We start from the raw sequence: 20,153 nt of genomic DNA, 5'->3' as shown, positions 1-20,153 counted from the left end.
GAGCCTTTCCTGATTTTTCATAAGGATAGGGTATCTTTACGTACTAATCCTTCCTTTATGCCTAAGGTGGTTTCTAGTGTGGCCTTAAATCAAACTATTCATTTGCCTACTTTTTATGCAAACCCCCAAAATAAAGGGGAGAAAATTTTGCATACTTTGGATATTCACAGGCAGAACCAAGGAGTTCAGACAGTCTCACCAATTGTTTGTTTCTTTTGCTTTGGGTTCACAGGGTAAACCTGTTTCAAAACAAACTATTTCTAAATGGATTGGGTTTTGTATTTCTTTCTGTTATTCCCATCATGGTAAGGAGATTCCTGCTGGAATCAGGCCTCATTCCACTAGGGCTACTGCTACTTCTACGGCCTTTCTAAGGGGGGTAGCTACAAAAGACATTTTGGAGGCAGCTACTTGGAGTTCAGTGCATACCTTTTCTAAACATTACCACCTTCCTCTTTATTCTAAGTCTAGGGCTGGATTTGCCACTGCGATTTTACAGGGCATTTTAGCGGCCCCTAATGCTTTATGATTTTTACCATCCCCCCTTTCCCGTTGCTTTGGGATTCTACCCATAAGTAAGGACTGCAGCAATGTGAGATGAAGAACATAGTACAGTTTTGTACCTACCATAAATGTAGATGTTCGAAGATCCACATTGCTGCAGTCCAATTTACCCTCCCTCCTTCCCCACTGTAGTTAGCCTTGGTGCTATGCTTTAGGTGATGGTTGTTGTTGGGCATGTTTTTGGGAGGTATTCTGTTTTTGGCTGTGGCCTTTCTGGTTTGGCCTTCTGACATCTGGGGCAAGAAAAGACTGAGGATATGACGTCGGTCATGCGCCTTTATACCCTGACGCTCTGATGTCAGATCTAGGCGCCCATGACCGACGTCAGCCTAATACTTTGGTATTCGGGCCGACCGAGGACAGCGGACTACCCATAAGTAAGGACTGCAGCAATGTGGATCTTCGAACATCTACATTTATGGTAGGTACAAAACTGTACTTTACTCTTTCACTGAGGTTGCTGAAGTTGTTAATGAAGTCCATGCACTCAAGAAACGCTGTTGCTAAAGCACATTTTGCTGAAGGATGGGTTGACAGTACACATTCTATTTGTATGGAACAGGTGAGAAGGAATACTCCTATGGTGTTCACATATTCAAGTGATATTGGGACTGTGTGCAAAACTGTTAAAAGGAATTGGCATATTCTTATATCATATCAGCATTTAAAGGAAGTCCTGGGTCTAGAACCACAATTTTTTTTCACAATAATCAGTCACTTAAGCGTGTTTTCTGTTACAGGGCTTCCATAAACCTTCTTTGTCTTGTTCTGATTGGCTAAGTATGTTTCCATGCCATTCCTGTGAACCCTACAAGTATATATTTGTCACTAGCAGCATCGGACTTTCTGCCTGTAATTCTCATATAGACATTGTTTTTGATGCTGACTGTAAGAGTGCCAACGTTGTTTACTTGGCTTTGTGTCAAGCATGTGACTGTTATTATGTTGGCAAAATGAATAGGATGGTGAAAGGCAGGCTTTTCGAGCATGTAGAGGGATGTCAGGAATAAGAGAATGGCTAACACTAAACATTTTGTAGAATGTGGTGCTGCTTGTTGTTTTAAATTTGTTGTCCTTGAAATGATAACTGAGGATTTATGGGGTGGTGATATTGAGAACAAGACTGAGTGCAGAGCGCTATATTGGATTATTAAACTGCGAGCCAATGTTAAACCTGGTTTAAATAACAGTATTTCTTTAACACCAGTGCTTCAGAAATGTGACCTTCTTCACTGAGTTTATTGGTTCAGCCATTTTGTTTTATGAATGATATTGATGTCATATTTGAATTGTGTCTCCCCTATATGTGTTTTTATTGGTTAGTTTTTAGAATTTGTGTAATTGGTGCAGCCCTTTTGATAAGGGCTGTGGTCTGTTGTTTTGTATTAAGGTTTGAGGAAGCAGTCTTCCCCGAAAGTGCTTACCTTTTTGTTAATATTTTTGTTTTCTTTCTACTTCAGTTTGTTTTTATTAAGCTGCTGTGGTGATTGAAGTCTTCTTTTTGCATTATACTTTGCTGTGGATTTGTTCGACCTCTGCCTGCAGTTGTTCCTGTTTCTCTTTTGGATTAGAGCACTATTTCCCAGGTCTCCCTTCCTCAGGCCTGCAATGTGCAAAGGCCCACATATAGTAAGGTATACCCAATCTTGCTGTACCCAGGGCTTGCACTTCAAAAGTCCACCTTTAGGGAACATGGAGTGATGTCTGTTATACTTAACAGACTTGGTGCCTATTTTGTTGCTGTTCTGGCATTGCCAGGAGAACCATATCACCCAGTCTTTCTTGCCAGACACTTCGTGGTTATCCATTGCAAATTCAACCCTATGTTTGTAGGTCATAAGTATGGTTCCTCCTGAAGTTGGTGGTGGTAATGGGGGGGGTGTCTATCCCTCTCAGCTTCTTATAAGGAGTCTGTGGGTCCAAAGGCCAATTATAAAGACTGCAACTGCACATTACCATGCAGTTCCTCTATGAATGTTGCTGCCTTTGGAGAAAACTCAGATTTCTTAAAACCCACTGTGGAGTGATGTAAAAGTATTTTTTTCCTCACCAGGATTACCTGAATGTGTTTCTAGGAGAGGAGGAGAGGGTCATGGTTCATTACCCATAAGATGCCAGTCACCAAAGTGTGCTATTTAGGTAAACTCGAAGCTCCTAGATTATGCTGTTGCAGCTCCCAAGAAAGCATTTTCACTTTGCAAGTCCTTCACTGAGTGAAGTGAGAGCCTGACCAGGCATTCTTAACCTGACTTCTCTGTTTCTTCAGTCCTGCACAGGACCCAGAGACAACATTTTTGTCACCTTACCATCAGAGTGCTTAAACCCCTGCACAGGATTGACAAGAGAGTATTCTTCTATGCTATGTTGGAATTTTAAGCTCTCAAATAATTGTCTCACCTGTTCATATTCCAGTCCCCCCCCAGTTAACCAGGTTGTATAAATGAAGTAATGCACAAAAAACCAAAGACAAGCAAAGAATAATCCACGACCTTGAAGAAAGGAACCAGAACTCTGCTAAAGTCCACAAGTTCTCAGGTTGTATAAATGCTTTCCTCCTTCCCTGAGTCGACTCAAGTTGAAAGTGGTTAATACTATCAGAAGCTTCCAGAGAATGCTCCCACATGGCCAGCTGTTGTTCGACTGTTCTGATACTGCTAGGGCCGCACAGTCTAAATTGTTTCTGTACAGGTTGGCATGACTGAGTTTAGGATGAGGTTCTGTTTGCCAGCAGACTGGGTACTTGTAATAACGAAAGGAAGAATAAAGAAATAAATCGCTCTCCAAAGAACCATTTGCAGTCAGTTTATTTTGGATAACGGTATGTTGCAAAAATATCAAATGCCAACTTATTTTGCTTACAATAGCTTTTCATAGCATAGTCACACGTGCGCACACCCACGCTTTGAAGTCATTTATATACATATTTGAAAGACTCATTTCATAGTTTTTCCCTAAAATGTACAGCAACAAATCAAGATGCAGAGGCTGGATTTATCTCATTTAAATTCAACTATCACTATGAAAATCATTATTAAAAAGTGATTTTTTTAAAGAAAACATAAATGTTATAAGTGGTTGATATATGTCTTTCTTACAGTATTCCATCACAGATGGAACATTACCTTTTGCACTACTGCATATGGTGCCTACAGCACAGTTACAAATTTTCTTCCCATTTCTTCTTTTTATCTTTGTACTGCATGCTTATTGTATACTTCATAATAATATATTTTCTGTTATCCCTTCTCTACACCTTTGTGTTCAAGGTAGGGTTAGCATGGGGGGGGGGATCTTGCGCGTGTGTGGGGCACGTCCATTAAAGTCTCTAGCTGCATCCTACACTATCTGTCTTGAAATAATTGGGATTCCATAAATTTTTGTGGGTTATGGTTTAATAAAAAGTTTGCAAAGTTATTTATTAAAAAAAATACCCAAATATTGGGAGAGCAATGCAAAAAAAAATGCATTTCAGGACTTGACCACTATATTCCATGATGCACTTATAATATGTGACAGAAATTGTTGGGAGGGTGGCCTAATGGTAAAGGTGTTTGCCTTACAAACACAAGGTGCAGGGTTTGAGTCTCACAAGGGATAATTGGCTAGGCTATGAACACTTTTATCTATGTAAGGCAATGAATGCATTCCTCCACCTTGTGGAGACAGAAGCAGAAACTTCACTGTGCCAGATTTATGAAAACTTTGATGTCTACATCCTACAGTTTAGTTGGGAAGTCCTCATGTTGTGCAGAAGACACTGCAGTAGGTAATGTAGAGTCCTCTGATTTTATATTCAATACCATTAATATTAATTAAGCGTTTTCCAGTCCTGTGGGTTTTTTTTTGTTTTTTTCTTTTAAATTTTCCCCTTGGCTTCTGGCTTTTACTCTGGAATATGTAATATGCATTTTTTCTTTTCCATTTTTTGCTCCCTGGTGGCAAATGACACATTTGTTCCTCACTGAAGGCAAATGTTAGCTAAGGGCAACCATCAGGGCTATCTTGAGGTTTTCTTTTTGCCCTGTGCCCCGCACATTCTTGGTTTTACAAGGAAGGGTGAGACAAGTAGTTGGTTATCAGCAGTAGGCAGTCTATTACTTCCTGCAGGGGCGTCATCAGTAAACAAACCCAATCTCTTTCCTCAAACCAGAAGGTTAGTTTCCTTAGTCTCCATCAGATAAATCTCAACATTCTCAGGTGTGCACAACCCTGTCTTCTGCCTGAGTCTTAAAGTATCCGGTAGGTTATAGAACCCCAGTTACCTTGGTCCCAGTAGGACTTCATCCTTCTGCACCTTGGAGCCAGCTCTGAAATTAATGATCTGCATTTTTTGAACTAGGTTACAGAACTGGTACAGATCCTACAAGCCAAAGCCATAGGTAAGCTTCTGAATCATCCATATCATGTTATGTACTGATTGTGCATTACTGCTTTGTGTGCATGTATTTTGGTATAGTATCTTTCTCCCTGGTTTGTCACTACAAAAGACCTTTGGCTTCCTAGGTCTCTTGTCCAATTAACAAAGTGCAGTAAAGGAATGATCATTTCTGGCTCTTCAAATGTAATTTTTGAGTTAGGCAAGGTAGTGTTTTCAATTGCTGTTTTAAAGTGACTTAAACTATAATTTTTTGAAGAGGTACATAGATTTAGCACACACTTTGTATTCCTGTATTGCTTGTTCATGCATAACTTCCTTTTCGTCTGTTAAAATGTAATTTTGAATATCTTATTCCTAGGGAATAATCAGTGTTGGTATTGATGCCACAGATCTGTTTGATCGTTACGATGAAGACTATGAAGATGTGCCCGGAAATGGCATCCCCCAAATTGAAATTAATAAAATGCACATATCCCAGTCAATTGAGGTAAAGTATGCATACTAAAATTTTTAAATGATTTGTTTGTCTTTTGACAGTTTTTCCTTTAGTTATGTAATGTTGAAATAACCAGTGTCAGAAATGTTGTGATTGCTTAAGCAGTATAACTGGTGGGTGATAAGAACTTTTTTGTATATGTGAAGTAGAGTGCACCATAGAAAGGAAGAAGAAAGAGAAGCAGTAAAATTTTGAAGATGCCTCTTCATATGGAGATGTTGGAGGTAGACATTTTCATCCTGATAGATATACATGTGTAGTAGGGGAAGATTTATATTGTTAAGCTTCACTCTTGTTAGCTATATAGTTATATGTTGTGATTGGTTGATGTCCTTGCTGTATCTTTCACTTTTTTGCATCACTCTTCTGTACTCTTGCACATACTGTAAGTACATTTATCCATCTTTCTGGGTTATGAGGAATTAAGCTGTGACTACGACCCAGCTGTTACTTAAATTAGTGGCTCAAGTCACCTGTTTGAGCTGGAGTGGGAGGAGAGGAATAACACTGATAAGCTGTTTCACCTTAATTCCAGGAGTGGCTGCAGAGGTATGTGTATGAGCACACTTACCATATAGTAGCTTTACCAGTCAATACCTGGAATTATGTGGAATTGCTGTCTTTAAGAGGTCAGGGCCAATTAATCACACACACACATAAGCTTATACGTACATAGTAGCAGCTGACTTGCACATCACTCTTTTGGATAACTATGACATACACAAGGGTTGTTGGATCCATAAGGAAAAGTGCCAGGTAGGTGATGATACCACTTTAGCTGGCTTGACCATCACTTCCAGGGGAAGGAAATAGGCTATAGAAACCTTTACCCAAATGAATGAATGGACCACGTAAGTGGCGGGAGAGAGGGCTTAATGGTTGGAGGGAGAAACAGGGCAAAAAAAAAGGTTAATATAGCACTTAAACTGCAACCTACCCATCTTGCTGCTCAGCATGCCTGTACAGATAGCTGTGGTCTTAATAAATGCATTTAAACTTGTTGCCCCGTTTTATCATCTGTCAGCCATTTTCTAAACACCTTAGCGTGTAGTCTCTGATGCAAACAGGTAACCTGTAAATGGTTCATCTCCCAGGCCCATGCTTACACCTATCAAGGGTATCAGAACTCGTCAGAGATTGGAGATGCATGGATAGGCTAAAAAAGGCTAGTAAACACCTATGAACCTAGTGAATTGAACCAGGTACACTAGGCTTTATTATCCACAGCAGTTGTCTCTAGCCCACCTGATATCATGGGACCCCTAAGCATTCCCATGTTAACTGAGAAATCATCATCATCATTGTCATCAACCCCCTTTTTCTCATTTTCTACATGTGGTTGATGTGTTGTGTCAACAGTTGCCACTTCTTCAACTTCTGATTTATTAGCATGTTATTTTTATTTATTTATATATATATATATGTTTACTGGGGTAGTGCACCAATCTCAGTGGACCATTTGCAGTCACAGCCCGGTTGAATAGGCTCACATAAGAAATAAAACATATTTACAGACACAAAGATATGCTAAAAACATGTGTTTGTGGAGATGTTATGTGTGTGTTTTTATATGGTGTATGTGTGTATGTATGTGTGTGTGTATATATATATATGTATGTATATATATATATATATATATATATATAATGTGTGTGTGTGTGTCTGTGTGTCTATATAATATATATAGTTTCATAGTTTAGTACTAGGCTATCTGCCCTGGGGCATTTGTAAGCCTAGCCATAGTGATGTGGCTTTTGCCACCCCATGAAATGGTACAAAAATGTACAGAATAGATTTAGAATACTGTGCCTCTGTCTAATAGTGACACAGTGACGGTCCCCTTATATAATAGAATTAGTTTACTGTGCCCCTGTCTAGTAGTGACACAGAGGTGACCCCTGGGGTAAACTTACGATCTCCCATCCACTCATCAAGATTTCTCTTGAAGAGAGTTAGTGAGGGACTCTGCCTAACATGAACTGGGATTCTGTTCCAGAGCATGGAAAGCCTCTGGGTTATGAATCTATCCCTCCAGCATGTCCTATTCATTCTTGTGCCAAGGTTTAACTCTTTAGCTCTCGTGGTTCTGATGGATTTGTATTTTTTGAGGTGGAGCATGTCCATCAGTTCCTGACTGGACATGGCCTTGTACGTCAGGCACAGATCACCTCTGAGCAGGCGGTATGCTACTGAATAGAGCTGGAGTTTCTTTAGTCTGGCAGAATAAGACATATCTTGGAGACCCTTGATCCTCTTGGTGAGGTACTTTTGTGGTCTCTCCAGCTGTTGCAAATGCTGGGTGAGGTACATACCAAATGGGGTATTGTACTCAATCATGGGTCTGATGAGGGAGGAGTATAGGGGTACAATGACATCCTTGGATCTGGATGTGAATCCCTTCATGATAAGGTGTGCAAGGTAGAATGTCTTTCTAACCACTTTGGCAACGTGGGTGTCAAATGAGAGGTCGCTGTCGACTTGGGTCCTAGGTCTCTGATTACTTTTTCCGTACTCAGTGGGTTGCTGTCTATGTGATAATTTGTGGGTACTTTGTTTTTCCCAAAGGGGATGACTATACATTTTTTGGCATTTAGTTTAAGGCCATGACTCCGGCACCAGTTATCCGTTTCTGTGAGGCCTTTTTGTAGGATGTATGTGTCCGCTGGTGTATCGACTATGGCGCCTAGTTTGCAGTCATCTGCGAACTTTGTCAGCCACAACACTCCCATGTTTGCTTTAACATCTGAGAAATAAATGCCGAACAAGAGGGGTTCCAGGACAGATCCCTGTGGGACACCACTTGTGACTGGCTTTGAGTCTGACATTGCTCCAGCGATTTTAACTTTATGGGTTCTGTCCTTTAGCCAGTTTGCAACCCATCTAGTGACATAAGGGTTTACATTTAAGCTGTTGAGCTTATCTATGTTGCCTGAGTGGGGTATTGTGTCGAAGGCCTTAGCCAAGTCCAGGTAGGCTGTATGGACTGCTTTGCCTTCATCAATGGCTCTAGTGACGGTTTTGAAAAAGTCAACCAGGTTTAAAAGGCAGGATCTGCCCTTTACAAAGCCGAACTGGGTGGGGTCAAGTGTCTGTAGGTCCCCAATGTCTCTATTTATGAGTTCCATAATGATTCTTTCTATAGCTTTGCAGATCAGGCTGGTTAAGCTTATGGGGCGGTAGTTCCCAGGGTCTGTAGAGGTACCCCCTTTGTGGAGTGGGACCACTGTTGCTGTACGCCAGTGTTCAGGTACTTATCCTGTAGTAAGGCTAAGGTTAAATAGCATTTTTATGTGCGGGTTTAGATCCTCTTGGAGTTCACGTAGCACGCAACCCAGGATACCGTCGGGTCCCGTTGATGCTGTGATTTTAGCTTTGCTGAGGGCGGCTCTCACCTGGACATCTGAGATGACAGGGAGATTACATTCAGCTGGGATATGTATTTCTTCTTTTGGGGGTGAGGGAGGGGAGAAATTTGCACTGAACCTGTCAGCCAGAATGTTGACAATATCTGTGGGTTCAGTGTATTTTTTTTTGTTGTGAACTAACTCTGAGCATATCTGAGGGTTTCCGCCCAGGTTTCTAACATAGCTGAAGAAGACTTTGTGGTTATCTTTAGTGTCCTTAGCGATTTTTCTCTCAAAGTTGGCCTTGGATGTTTTTATGAGAGAACGTAGTTTTCTGCTAGTGTTGATCAGAGATGTCTTCCCTTTATGGGATTTTGCTCTGTCGTGCAGTAGCTTCCTTCTTTTGTTATACAATTTGTTAATGGCTGAGGTCCACCAGACAGGACGCTTGCCTTTGGTGGAGAGGGTCTTGGATTTAATTGGGATTGCATGATCCATGCATTCTTGGAGATGTCCATAGAAAGCATTTGTGAAGGATTCAGCATTGTGGGATGTGGTATCCACTGGCCCAGTGGGCTTAAAGGATACCATCTCAGTCTTAAGAAGAGTGAAGTCTGCTTTTGAGAAGTTTTTCACTTTGGTCTTTTGTGCTGGGGGTGGAGGTGGGATATGTATATCCAGGGTGATTAGTTTGTGGTCAGATCTCACTAGTGAGGGGTATACCTCCGGTGTGGAGCATTTTGTCCCCATGTTTGTGATGATCAGGTCTAGTATATCATCTCCCCTAGTGGGAGAGGTGACTAGTTGTTCCAGTGCATTTGAATTTATGAATTCCAGGAACCTTTGGGCTAGGGTGTTAGGGCTGGAATAATGTACCCAATCTATGTTAGGGTAGTTGAAGTCTCCCAGTATGATGGTATTTTGTGATACAGTCATATCCTCCAATGTCTTCAGGAAGGCAGAGTGGGGTTCCTGAGATTGGGAGGGTGGTCTGTAACATGCTACCAGTTGTATAGCAGTTTTGCCTATGGTTAGTTGCACCTGTATGGTCTCCGATGCTTCATGTGTTGCTACTAACCTGGAGGTGTGAGTGTCCTTGATGAATATGGACACTCCCCCTCCCTTTGTGGTTCGGCCCGGGTTTTGGGGCCGAAAAGCATGATACGAGGTATAGCCTGGTAGCGCTGGGGTGCTCTCAGGAGCCTTGAACCATGTTTCAGTTACTGCACAGACATCGATGTTCTCCATACTGAGGAGTGCATCGAGTGCCTGCATCTTGAGATTTAGACTTCTGGCGTTGAGCAGCATTACCCTTAGTTTTTTTTCCATTTTTGTCTTCTAAGGAGGTGGGTTTGTCTTTTGAGCCTTGCCTAAAAAAGGCACTATAGGGGTGGCAAGAGCCTTAGCCAATATCCGGAAGCCCACTGGTGACAGGTGCAAGCCGTCCCTTGCGAAGCAGCGTGGCTTGCCCAACATGTCATCCCAAGCAGACAGACATTGGATCCCCTTAGAATGACACCAGCACTTGAGCCAATTATTAAAGCTGATCATCTTGTCTTTGTATTGTGGCATCATTCTTGGTGAGGGCAAGATGCTGCTCAGCTTCAGGGTCATACCAGCCTGGGCTACATAATCAGAGAGCTCCTCTATGTCTCTTTTCATGTAGTCCAGGGAGGTAGTTCTCAGGTCATTCACGCCAGCATGGACAATGACGGAGTCATATTTGTACTTGCTTTGGAGTGACCTGAGTGCGTGTGTTATGTGGCGGATACTAGCTCCCGATAGGCAGCTCACAGTCACCCTCTCCTTGTTCAGCCTGGTAAGCGGGACATCAGTGTGTCTGACTATAGAGTTACCTATTACTAGTGTATCAGGCATGGTGTTTGGCCTTAAGGGCTGTGATTGATTGACACACTGATTTATTGAAGTATGTGTTGCATGTGTTTTGTTTTGAGGTGGTGGATTTTTGGATGTCTACTTTGGGAGCCTCTGTTGTTTTGGTAAGTTTTTTATTAGAGCCTCCGAGTATATCTTTGTGTTTTTATGTGTTTGGTTTGCAGTTGTGGTAGGTCTGTGTGGGACTGGGTTTGTTGTGTGTGCGGTTACCATCTCCTCCTGTCTGGTCATGCCAGCCCTGAGTTGAGAGAGTTCAGCCTCCAGTTTGGCTATATAGTTGCATTTCTCACATGTATTTGTGTTTGTTGGGAGGAGGAGAGGGTTGTCTGTGTACATGAGACAATTGTAGCATTGTCTCAAGATACTCAGATTAACTAGCTGAACTGGAGAGGACGCCAGTAATCTACCACTCGACATGCTAGAACAGTATAAGGGAGTGCTGTGACTTTAAGGGAAGTGGATATTCACAGGGGTGGTAGGTGGATGTAGTGCTTACTTAGTAGAGAAGTTTTGAGAACAAGTGCTAGGCTTATAATATAGCGAGTAGTCTGATTATACTAAGAGTAGAGCTTCCTTAAGGGAACATTTGAAGAGCAGACTTGGCGGAGCCAGAATAAGTTTAACCATGTTTAACCGGCGCTGCGCTATGCGCACAACCGCGCAAAGCCGTGCAAACGCGGATTTTAAACAGGGAACTTCAAAAGAGCTATAAATGGTCCAAAACTACCAATTACTACAGCTCTTGTGATGAGGTCACTTCCTACAGGGACAGGTAGGCTGCTCAAGGCTCCCCACTCCCACTGGTGAGCAAAGAAACTTCCCTCTATCCAAGTAAGGTAATGGACAACACAGGAACTACACCACAGCCCAGAATACAGCAAAGCCTGTAAACTGGTCTAAACTAGTCGAGGAGAGGCGGGAAAACAAGGATTATTTTTTTGTTTTTTAGATAGAAAACACACAGAAATTGCAGAAACAGTAATAAATCAGTTACACAGGCTAGCACACTTTAGTGGGCAGCCTCAAAAGTTAAATTAAACAAACAAACTTTTGACCAATTTCGACTAAAATGTAACTTTAAGTGCAGATATTAAATAATGCAGCAAACCGCTAAAAAAACAGTTTAAGCTTGTTTAGGGTAAGCTAGAGAAGGTATTTCAAATAAAAAAACAGCATAGATACTTAAATCAAGAAAGTAGTCGCTTTTCTGAGTTCTCTGTAGCTAGGACCACTCTGCAGGATCACGAGGAGCTTGTCTGAGTAGTATAGCCAGAAAAAACGCCCAGAGGCGGATTTTAAACAGGGAACTTCAAAAGAGCTAGAAATGGTCCAAAACAACCAATTACTACAGCTCTTGTGCTGAGGTCACTTCCTACAGGGACAGGTAGGCTGCTCAAGGCTCCCCACTCCCACTGGTGAGCAAAGAAACTTCCTTCTATCCAAGTAAGGTAATGGACAACACAGGAACTACACCACAGCCCAGAATACAGCAAAGCCTGTAAACTGGTCTAAACTAGTCGAGGAGAGGCGGGAAAACAAGGATTATTTTTTGTTTTTTTGTTTTTAGATAGAAAACACACAGAAAATGCAGAAACAGTAATAAATATATATATATATGTGCGTGTGTGTGTCTAAAATGCAGAAACAGTAATAAATATATATATATGTGTGTGTGTCTATATATATATATATATATATATATGTGTGTGTGTGTGTGTGTGTGTGTGTGTGTATATATATATATATATATATATATATATATATATATATATATATATATGGGTGTGTGTATGTGTATAAATATATATATATATATATATATATATATATATATATGTGTGTGTGTGTGTGTTGTTGATGTTCATCGTGTTTCACTGTTGCAGTCATTACAGTTGGGTTATCCTGCTGGCAGGCTACCCGCAGTCGGCTGAATTCCAAAGTCTAGGTCCGGCGTCGTTTGCTGTCGCCTCCTCCCTGACGTCAGTGAGCCAGGGGTATAAAAGATGCAGCCGGCGCCATTTTCTTCAGTCTTTCTTGCCGCTCAGTGCCCGAAGCAAAAGCAGTTCGCAAGTGCCGGTCGGCCAACTCCTGAGATTTTCAAGTTCAAATTTCAGATCCAAAGTCTTCATTAAAAGCTAAGTACCCCGTTGGGGAAACTTTTTTCTTGTTCCAGACCGATGTTAGAAAAAGTTAATAATTGTATTTCTTGTGGGAAGCAAATACCTCATAAGGATTTTCATTCTTACTGCATTCCTTGCCTAGGCCCTTACCACGACATTGCTAGTTGTCGGTTTTGTGCTAGATTTAACCAACGCACTATTAAGCGTCGGTACGATTTTGCATTTCATTATTTTGGCAGAAGATTTAATTATATAATACTTTCGGAACAGCCGACTACTGGAGTTTACAAAAAACGCAAAGAAAAAGAAAAGGACAGGCATCCGAGGTCCAAAACCGACGACAAGGCTTCTTCTAGGCTAGTCGCCGGTTCTCAGTGAGGCGTTTCCACAGCCTCTGACAACCGCTACTTTAGAGCCACAGGCCGATACCGACTCCCACGTGGAGTTAACTAGGCCTACAGAAACTCAAGGTATTGGACCTTCGGAAACCATTCCCTCAGATGGGTCCAGAGCCGCTGAGCAGGCATCAGCTTCTGAGGGCGTTTTCAGGCCTACACAATTATTTGTTAAAACAACTTCAGCTTCAAAGACAAAGACTAAAGCAGCTTTAAAGACAAAGAAACAAGTACAACAGCCCCATGGACAGGCCTCCATGCCTAAAAAACAGATGCTCAAAATGGCCGAAGACCTGATTACTTTGATCAGGGGTTCTCATCCCCCTCCTGACAAGAGGCCTAGGCAAGAGATAGAATATGAATCTTCAGATCAGGTTTCCATTTCATCTGATTCCTCTTCTGATCAGGAATACTCTCTTCCTCCTTATGAGGATTCTGATGCTGAAGAATCTATCCATTCAGCTTCTCCTCCTGAGGATTATTCTTGTGGGGAAACACTGCATACCATGAAGGGAGCATTTCCACTGGGAGAGCCAAGATTATTCAGAATCTAAGAAAAGGCTCAGAGACTTTCTTTTACTGCCTCAGCACAGGTCCCTTGCTGTTCCACCTGTGCTAGACATTGTAGATGATATATTTTCATAGTCCAGTCTGACTCCTAACTCCTGAATCCTTACCCTCCAGCTCCTGTTAAGCCAGACAGATACTACAGGGTTCCAGACTCCCACAAATTTATTTTTAAAAACCCTGCTGCTGACCCAGAAACTATCTCTCAGGGTCCCAAGGGGGTCAAGGCTTCCACTGCAAAAAACCCTACCCCCTCTGACAAAGATTCCAGGGCACTGGACAGATGGGGAAAAATATTTACACTTCTGCTACCTTGGCTATAAGGGCTTTAAATTGTCAGTTTCATATGCTTAAATATCAGCAATACATTATGTCACTGCTTAAACAGAAAATGTTGCCAAATTCTGAATGTGCAGAAAATAAAGAAATGCAGGATTTATTGCATGCAGCTGAACAAGTTAGAAAGCATACTTTACAATGTGGTTTTGATTCTTTGGAAGCCTCCTGCAGAGCCGCTGTTACGGGTTGTGTCATTAAGAGGCATGCTTGGTTAAAGGAACAGAATCTGCCTGATCATGTTAAAGCAAAATTATCAGATGCTCCATTACAGCATGATACCTTGTTTGGTGTTAAAGCAGAAGAGGTGTTGAAAATGGGAGGACAAAGCCAAATCTATGCAAACAGTCAAGGATTTCTTACAGGTACTGCCTCCAAGATTTAGCAGACACTGGCCTACAAAGAATTGGTCCTTTCCAGTGTCAGACAGGCCACAAAGAGGCAGATACATACACCCTAGAGGCAGATCCCAGCCACAAGGCTCATACAGGTCTAAACAATGGGGTGCTTCTACCTCCAAAAGCGGAGAAGACAAATCACAGCCATACAGAAAGCAGTCCAATGACTTCCCCCTGCCAGTGCCAAGCACTTATCTTCTGGCAGCTCCTTTAGGGGGAAAACTAGCACTTTTTTCTCAAAATTGGCACCTAATCACCCAGGACAAATGGGTCTTGAACATAGTGTCACAAGGTTACAGGTTCCACTTTCACACCCTGCCAAGGGCAAACTGTATGCCAGACCTGCCAAAACATCAATGGGCAGAGGCACAAAAGCAAGTTTCATCCCTCATGGACATGAGGGCCATTCAGCAAATACCACAGCAAGAGCAGGGACAAGGATTTTATTCAAGACTTTTCTTGGTGCCCAGAAAGGACAAAGCCTGGAGGCCAGTACTGGACCTATCTATTCTAAACACATAACTGGATATTCCAAAATTCAAAATGTTGACTGTGTAGCAGCTTCTGCCCATGCTGGGCAAGAAGGCCTGGCTTGTAACTTTAGACCTAAAAGAGGCATACATGTATGTCCCAGTCAGACAGTCATGCAGAAGATACCTCAGATTCATAGCTGGCTCAATGCACTACCAATTCTCTGCACAGCCCTTTGGCTTATCTACTGCACCCAGGGTCTTCACAAAATGCCTGGCACCAGTAATTGCATTTTGCAGACAAAGAGGAATACAAGTATATCCTTACTTGGACGACTGCCTTATTCAAGCAGAGAACAAAGACATACTACTGCAGCATCTTGCGTTTGTAAAAAGATTATTAACATGCCTAGGGTACACAGTAAACAAAAAGAAATCAAAACTTGTACCCTCTCAAGAGAGAATATTCCTGGGTGCAAGCTTAAATACAACTGCCCAGATGGCTTGTCTCACGCCAGACAAACAAAGGCAACTGACTACTTATTTCAAAATGTTGGCAACAAACACCCAGTTAACTGCAAGAAAAATTATGCAGGCTTTGGGCTTCATGGCATCCTGCATTCTGCTAATTCCATATGCAAGACTGCATATGAGGAAACTACAATGGCATCTAAAAAGCGTTTGGACTCAACATTGCCACAGCCTGGAAACAATAATTGCACTCATTCCCTGCCTGCAACAGAAGTTTCGATGGTGAGAAAAGGCCTGTCACCACAACAAGGGGCAGCCATTCACTTTACCCCCAGCCAGGCAAACATTGACAACAAATGCATCAGATTATGCCTGGGGGGCCCACATGGCAGGAAGATGTATTCAGGGCTCAGGGTCCGCAATCCAAATGCATCTACATATCAATCAAAAAGAGATGCTAGCTGTTCAAAATTCCCTGACAGCCTTCAAGGATCATCTTCATCCAGGACAACTACTGATAAAGACGGACAATACTACAGTTATGTGGTACATAAACAAGCAGGGAGGTGCACGTTTCTACCCTCTTTGCAGACTAGCCATGACTTTGTGGGACACAGCATTGACTTACCAAGTACATCTGCAAGCACAATTCCTGCCAGGAAAGATAAATACTCTGGCAGACGAACTAAGCAGAAACCTCATGGATCCCCACGAGTGGAAATTAGATCCACAAGTCTTCAACATGATAACAAGGAATTGGGGATGCCCGGACATAGATCTATTTGCCTCCCCTCACAACTGCCAACTACAGAGATTCTGCACAAGGACTTGCAAGCATGGAAAGTGGATGCTCTATCTTTCAGATGGAAGAACTTAACAGTATATGACTTTCCCCTACTGCCTCTCCTCCCCAAGGTACTCCTAAATGTCAGACAAGAGAAGCCAAAAATGATACGGATTGCCCCAGACTGACCCCGCCTGCACTGGTACCCATTCCTAAGGAACTTGACTCAATGCCCAGCATGGACATTACCGCAAATTCCTCACTTACTGAAGCAACAAAACAATCAGATCCTGCACAGCCAACTCAGGACCTTAAATCTGGCAGCGTGGCAGATAATGTAGCTTTTCAAAACACACCTCTTTCTAAAGCGGTGATGGAAGTTCTCTTGGAGGCCAGGAGGCCTAGTACCAGAAAATCTTATGCAGAAAAATGGAATAGATTCTGTGCTTGGAACCAGGCACAAGGAATTGAAATGATTGTTCCAAATATCCCTCAGATTTTGCAATACTTAACTGAGATGCTGAACAAAGGCCTATCCTTTTCATCAATTAAGATTCATGCCTCTGCCATTTCAGCTCATTACAATACAGAGCCACCTATTTTTTCTCATCCTTTATTAAGGCAGTACCTCAGAGGAGCCAAAAACTTACGGCCTCCAAGGAGCTCACCAGTACCTGCATGGGAACTCAATTATGTCTTGGAAAAACTCACTCTGCCTCCTTTTGAGCCAGCCACTACAGCAGATATAAAATTTTTATCATGGAAAACAGCTCTGCTCCTAGCAGTAACCTCTGCAAGACGAGTCTCAGAGCTACAGGCACTCATGGCTGTGGAACCTTTTATTATTTTCCATCCAGATAGGGTTTCTCTAAGGACAAACCCCACATTTATGCCTAAGGTAGTGTCCAGTGTGGCCCTCAACCAAACTATTCATTTGCCTACCTTTTATCCAAGCCCACAGAATAAGGGTGAGAAACTTCTGCATTTTTTGGACATACACAGACAGCTGTACTTCTACTTGGACAGAACCAAAGCTTTCAGAAAGACTGAGCAATTACTGGTCGCATATGCTGCAGGATCACAAGGAAAGGCTATCTCAAAGCAGACTATTTCAAAGTGGATAGGTCACTGCATTCGTTTATGCTATTCTCAACATGGCAAATCAGTGCCTAAGGGCATTAGGCCACATTCAACAAGAGCAGCAGCCACTTCAGCAGCCTTCCTCAGAGGAGTGCCAACCAAAGACATTTTAGAGGCTGCAACCTGGAGTTCAGTGCACACTTTTACAAAGCACTACCACTTACCACTCTACTCCAAATCCATGGCAGGCTTTGCCACTGCAGTCCTGCAGGGCTTCATAGCCGCTCCTAATTCTGTTTAGTTCCAGCCTCCGAACCTTAGCTTTGGGATTCAACCCAATTGTAATGACTGCAACAGTGAAACACGATGTACATAGTACAGTTGTGTACCTACCATAAATGTAGATGTTCGAGTTTATTCACTGTTGCAATCCAGGTTACCCACCCTCCATCCCCCTTGTCTTTGCTGCACCTTATCTGTACTTCTCTATTCTATACAACCTATGTGGTGTATTTGCTTGTCGACGAAGGAAACTTGTTACTTGGTGCATGCATCCTTTGTAGACATTTTTAGCCTAGCAAGAAAAACTGAAGAAAATGGCATCAGCTGCATCTTTTATACCCCTGGTGCACTGACGTCAGGGAGGAGGTGAAAGCAACCGACGCCGGACCTAGACTTTGGAATTCAGGCCGACTGCGGGTAGCCTGCTAGCAGGGTAAGCCAAATGTAATGACTGCAACAGTGAATACACTCGAACATCTACATTTATGGTAGGTACACAACTGTACTTTGTTTGTCTTTCGGCTTTTTCCCAGTAAGGGGTCGCCACAGCAGAACTCCGGTCTGCTAATGATTGGCAGTAGATTTTTACGAAACGCCGAGGTACCAGCTCGACGCCCATTTTATATATATATATATATATATATATATATATATATATATATATATATATATATATCTGTGTGTGTGTGTGAGAGTGTGTGTGTGTGTGTGTATATATATATATATATATATATATATATATATATATTAATATATAGTATATATATATATATATATATATATATTAATATATATTATTGGGTTAACAACGACCGCCACCAGTACTGTTAGCCAGCAGGGTGCTGGCGGAAGTTGGGCTACTGTTGGCTGAAGGAGGAGAAGAGTCGGAAGGCATGGCCAAAGGCAGGAAGAGAGGAGAAAGGCTAGGACTGTGGTAGTGAGGGTCGCAACTTTGAATGTTGGCAGTATGACTGGTATAGGGAGAGAGATAGCTGATATGGACAGAAGGAAGGTTAGTATATTGTGTTTGCAAAAGACCAGATAGAAGGGGAGTAAGGCTAGGTGTATCGGGTTCAAATTGTTTTATCATGGTGTGGATGGGAGGAGAAATGGCGTAGGAGTTATTCTGAAGGAACAGTGTGCAAAGAGTGTTTTGGAGGTAAAAAGAGGGTTGGATAGAGTGATGTTTATGAAGCTGGAAATTGATGGTGTAATGATGAATGTTGTTGGTGCAGATGCTCCACAAGTTGGGTGTGCAGTGGATGAGAAAGAAATATTTTGGAGTGAATTGGATGAAGTGGTGATGACTGTACCCAAGGGTGAGAGAGTTATGATTGGAGCAGATTTGAATGGGCATGTTGGTGAAGGGAACAGAGGGGATGAGGAAGTGATTGGTAGGTATGGTGTTAAACAAAGGAATGCAGAAGGTCAGATGGTAGTGGATTTTGCCAAAAGGATGGACATGGCTGTGGTGAAAACATATTTTAACAAGAGGGAGGAGCATAGGGTGACATACAAGAGTGGAGGAAGATGCACACAGGTGGATTATATCTTATGTAGGAAGGCCAGTTTGAAGGTGATTGCAGACTGTAAAGTGGTGACCGGAGAAAGTGTAGTTAGGCAGCATAGGATGGTGGTTTGTAGGATGATGTTGGTGATCAAGAAGAGGAGGAGGAGTGTGAGTTGGTGATCAAGAAGAGGAGGAGGAGTGTGAGGGCAGCACCAAGGATCAAATGGTGGAAATTAAAAAAGGGTAATTGTGAGGTGGAGTTCAGGGATGAGTTAAGACAGGCACTGGGTGGCAGTGAAGAGTTACCAAATAGCTGGGTAACTACAGCAGAGCTAGTAAGGGAGACTGCTAGAAAGGTGCTTGGTACCACATCTGGACAGAGGAAGGACGACAAGGAGACATGGTGGTGGAATGAAGAAGTACAGGAGAGTATACAGACAAAAAGGTTGGCAAAGAAGAAGTGGGATTGTCAGAGAGATGAAGAAAGTAGACAGGAGTATAAGGAGATGAGCTGCATGGCAAAGAGAGAGGTGGCGAAGGCTAAGGATAAGGCATATGAAGAGTTGTATGAAAGGTTGGTCACTAAGGAGGGAGAAAAGAACCTGTAGCTAGACAGAGGGACTGAGCTAGGAAAGATGTACAGCAGGAAAAGATGATAAATGATAATGAGGGAAACATACTCACAAGCGAGCAGAGTGTGTTGAGGAGACGGAAAGAGTACTTTGAGGGGTTGATGAATGAAGAGAATGAGAGGGAGAGAAGGTTGGATGATGTAGGGATAGTGAATCATGAAGTACAATGGATTAGCAAAGAGGAAGTAAGGATAGCTATGAAGAGAATGAAGAATAGAAAGGCTGTTGCCCCAGATGACATACCTGTGGAAGCATGGAGGTGTTTAGGTGAAATGGCAGTGGAGTTTCTTAACCAGATTGTTTAATGAAATCTTGGAAAGTGAGAGGATGCCTGAGGAATGGAGAAAAAGTGTTTTGGTACTGATTTTTAAGAATAAGGGTGATGTGCAGAGCTGTAGTAACTACAGAGAAAATAAATTGATCAGTCACA

The 20,153-nt window shown here is 42.3% G+C and overlaps 1 protein-coding gene across 3 annotated transcripts in view; it reads left to right on the top strand.

Annotated features, from left to right (window-relative positions):
• DNAJC11 (DnaJ heat shock protein family (Hsp40) member C11) overlaps positions 1–20,153 on the top strand; it is a 1,614,167-nt gene that overhangs the window by 314,244 nt on the left and 1,279,770 nt on the right. For all 3 annotated transcript variants that reach the window (XM_044056434.1, XM_044056436.1, XM_044056435.1), the window contains one exon: positions 5,301–5,429. In XM_044056434.1, the coding sequence (XP_043912369.1) occupies positions 5,301–5,429 (129 nt within the window). The remainder of the gene's footprint in view (positions 1–5,300; positions 5,430–20,153) is intronic.

Source organism: Protopterus annectens, chromosome 14.part0 (assembly GCF_019279795.1).
Source record: "Protopterus annectens isolate FY-2018-M chromosome 14.part0, PAN1.0, whole genome shotgun sequence".
In the NCBI taxonomy this organism is placed as follows: domain Eukaryota; kingdom Metazoa; phylum Chordata; order Ceratodontiformes; family Protopteridae; genus Protopterus; species Protopterus annectens.
The sequence above is the reverse complement of the archived record's forward strand: the minus strand, read 5'-3'. Positions and strand labels throughout refer to the sequence as shown.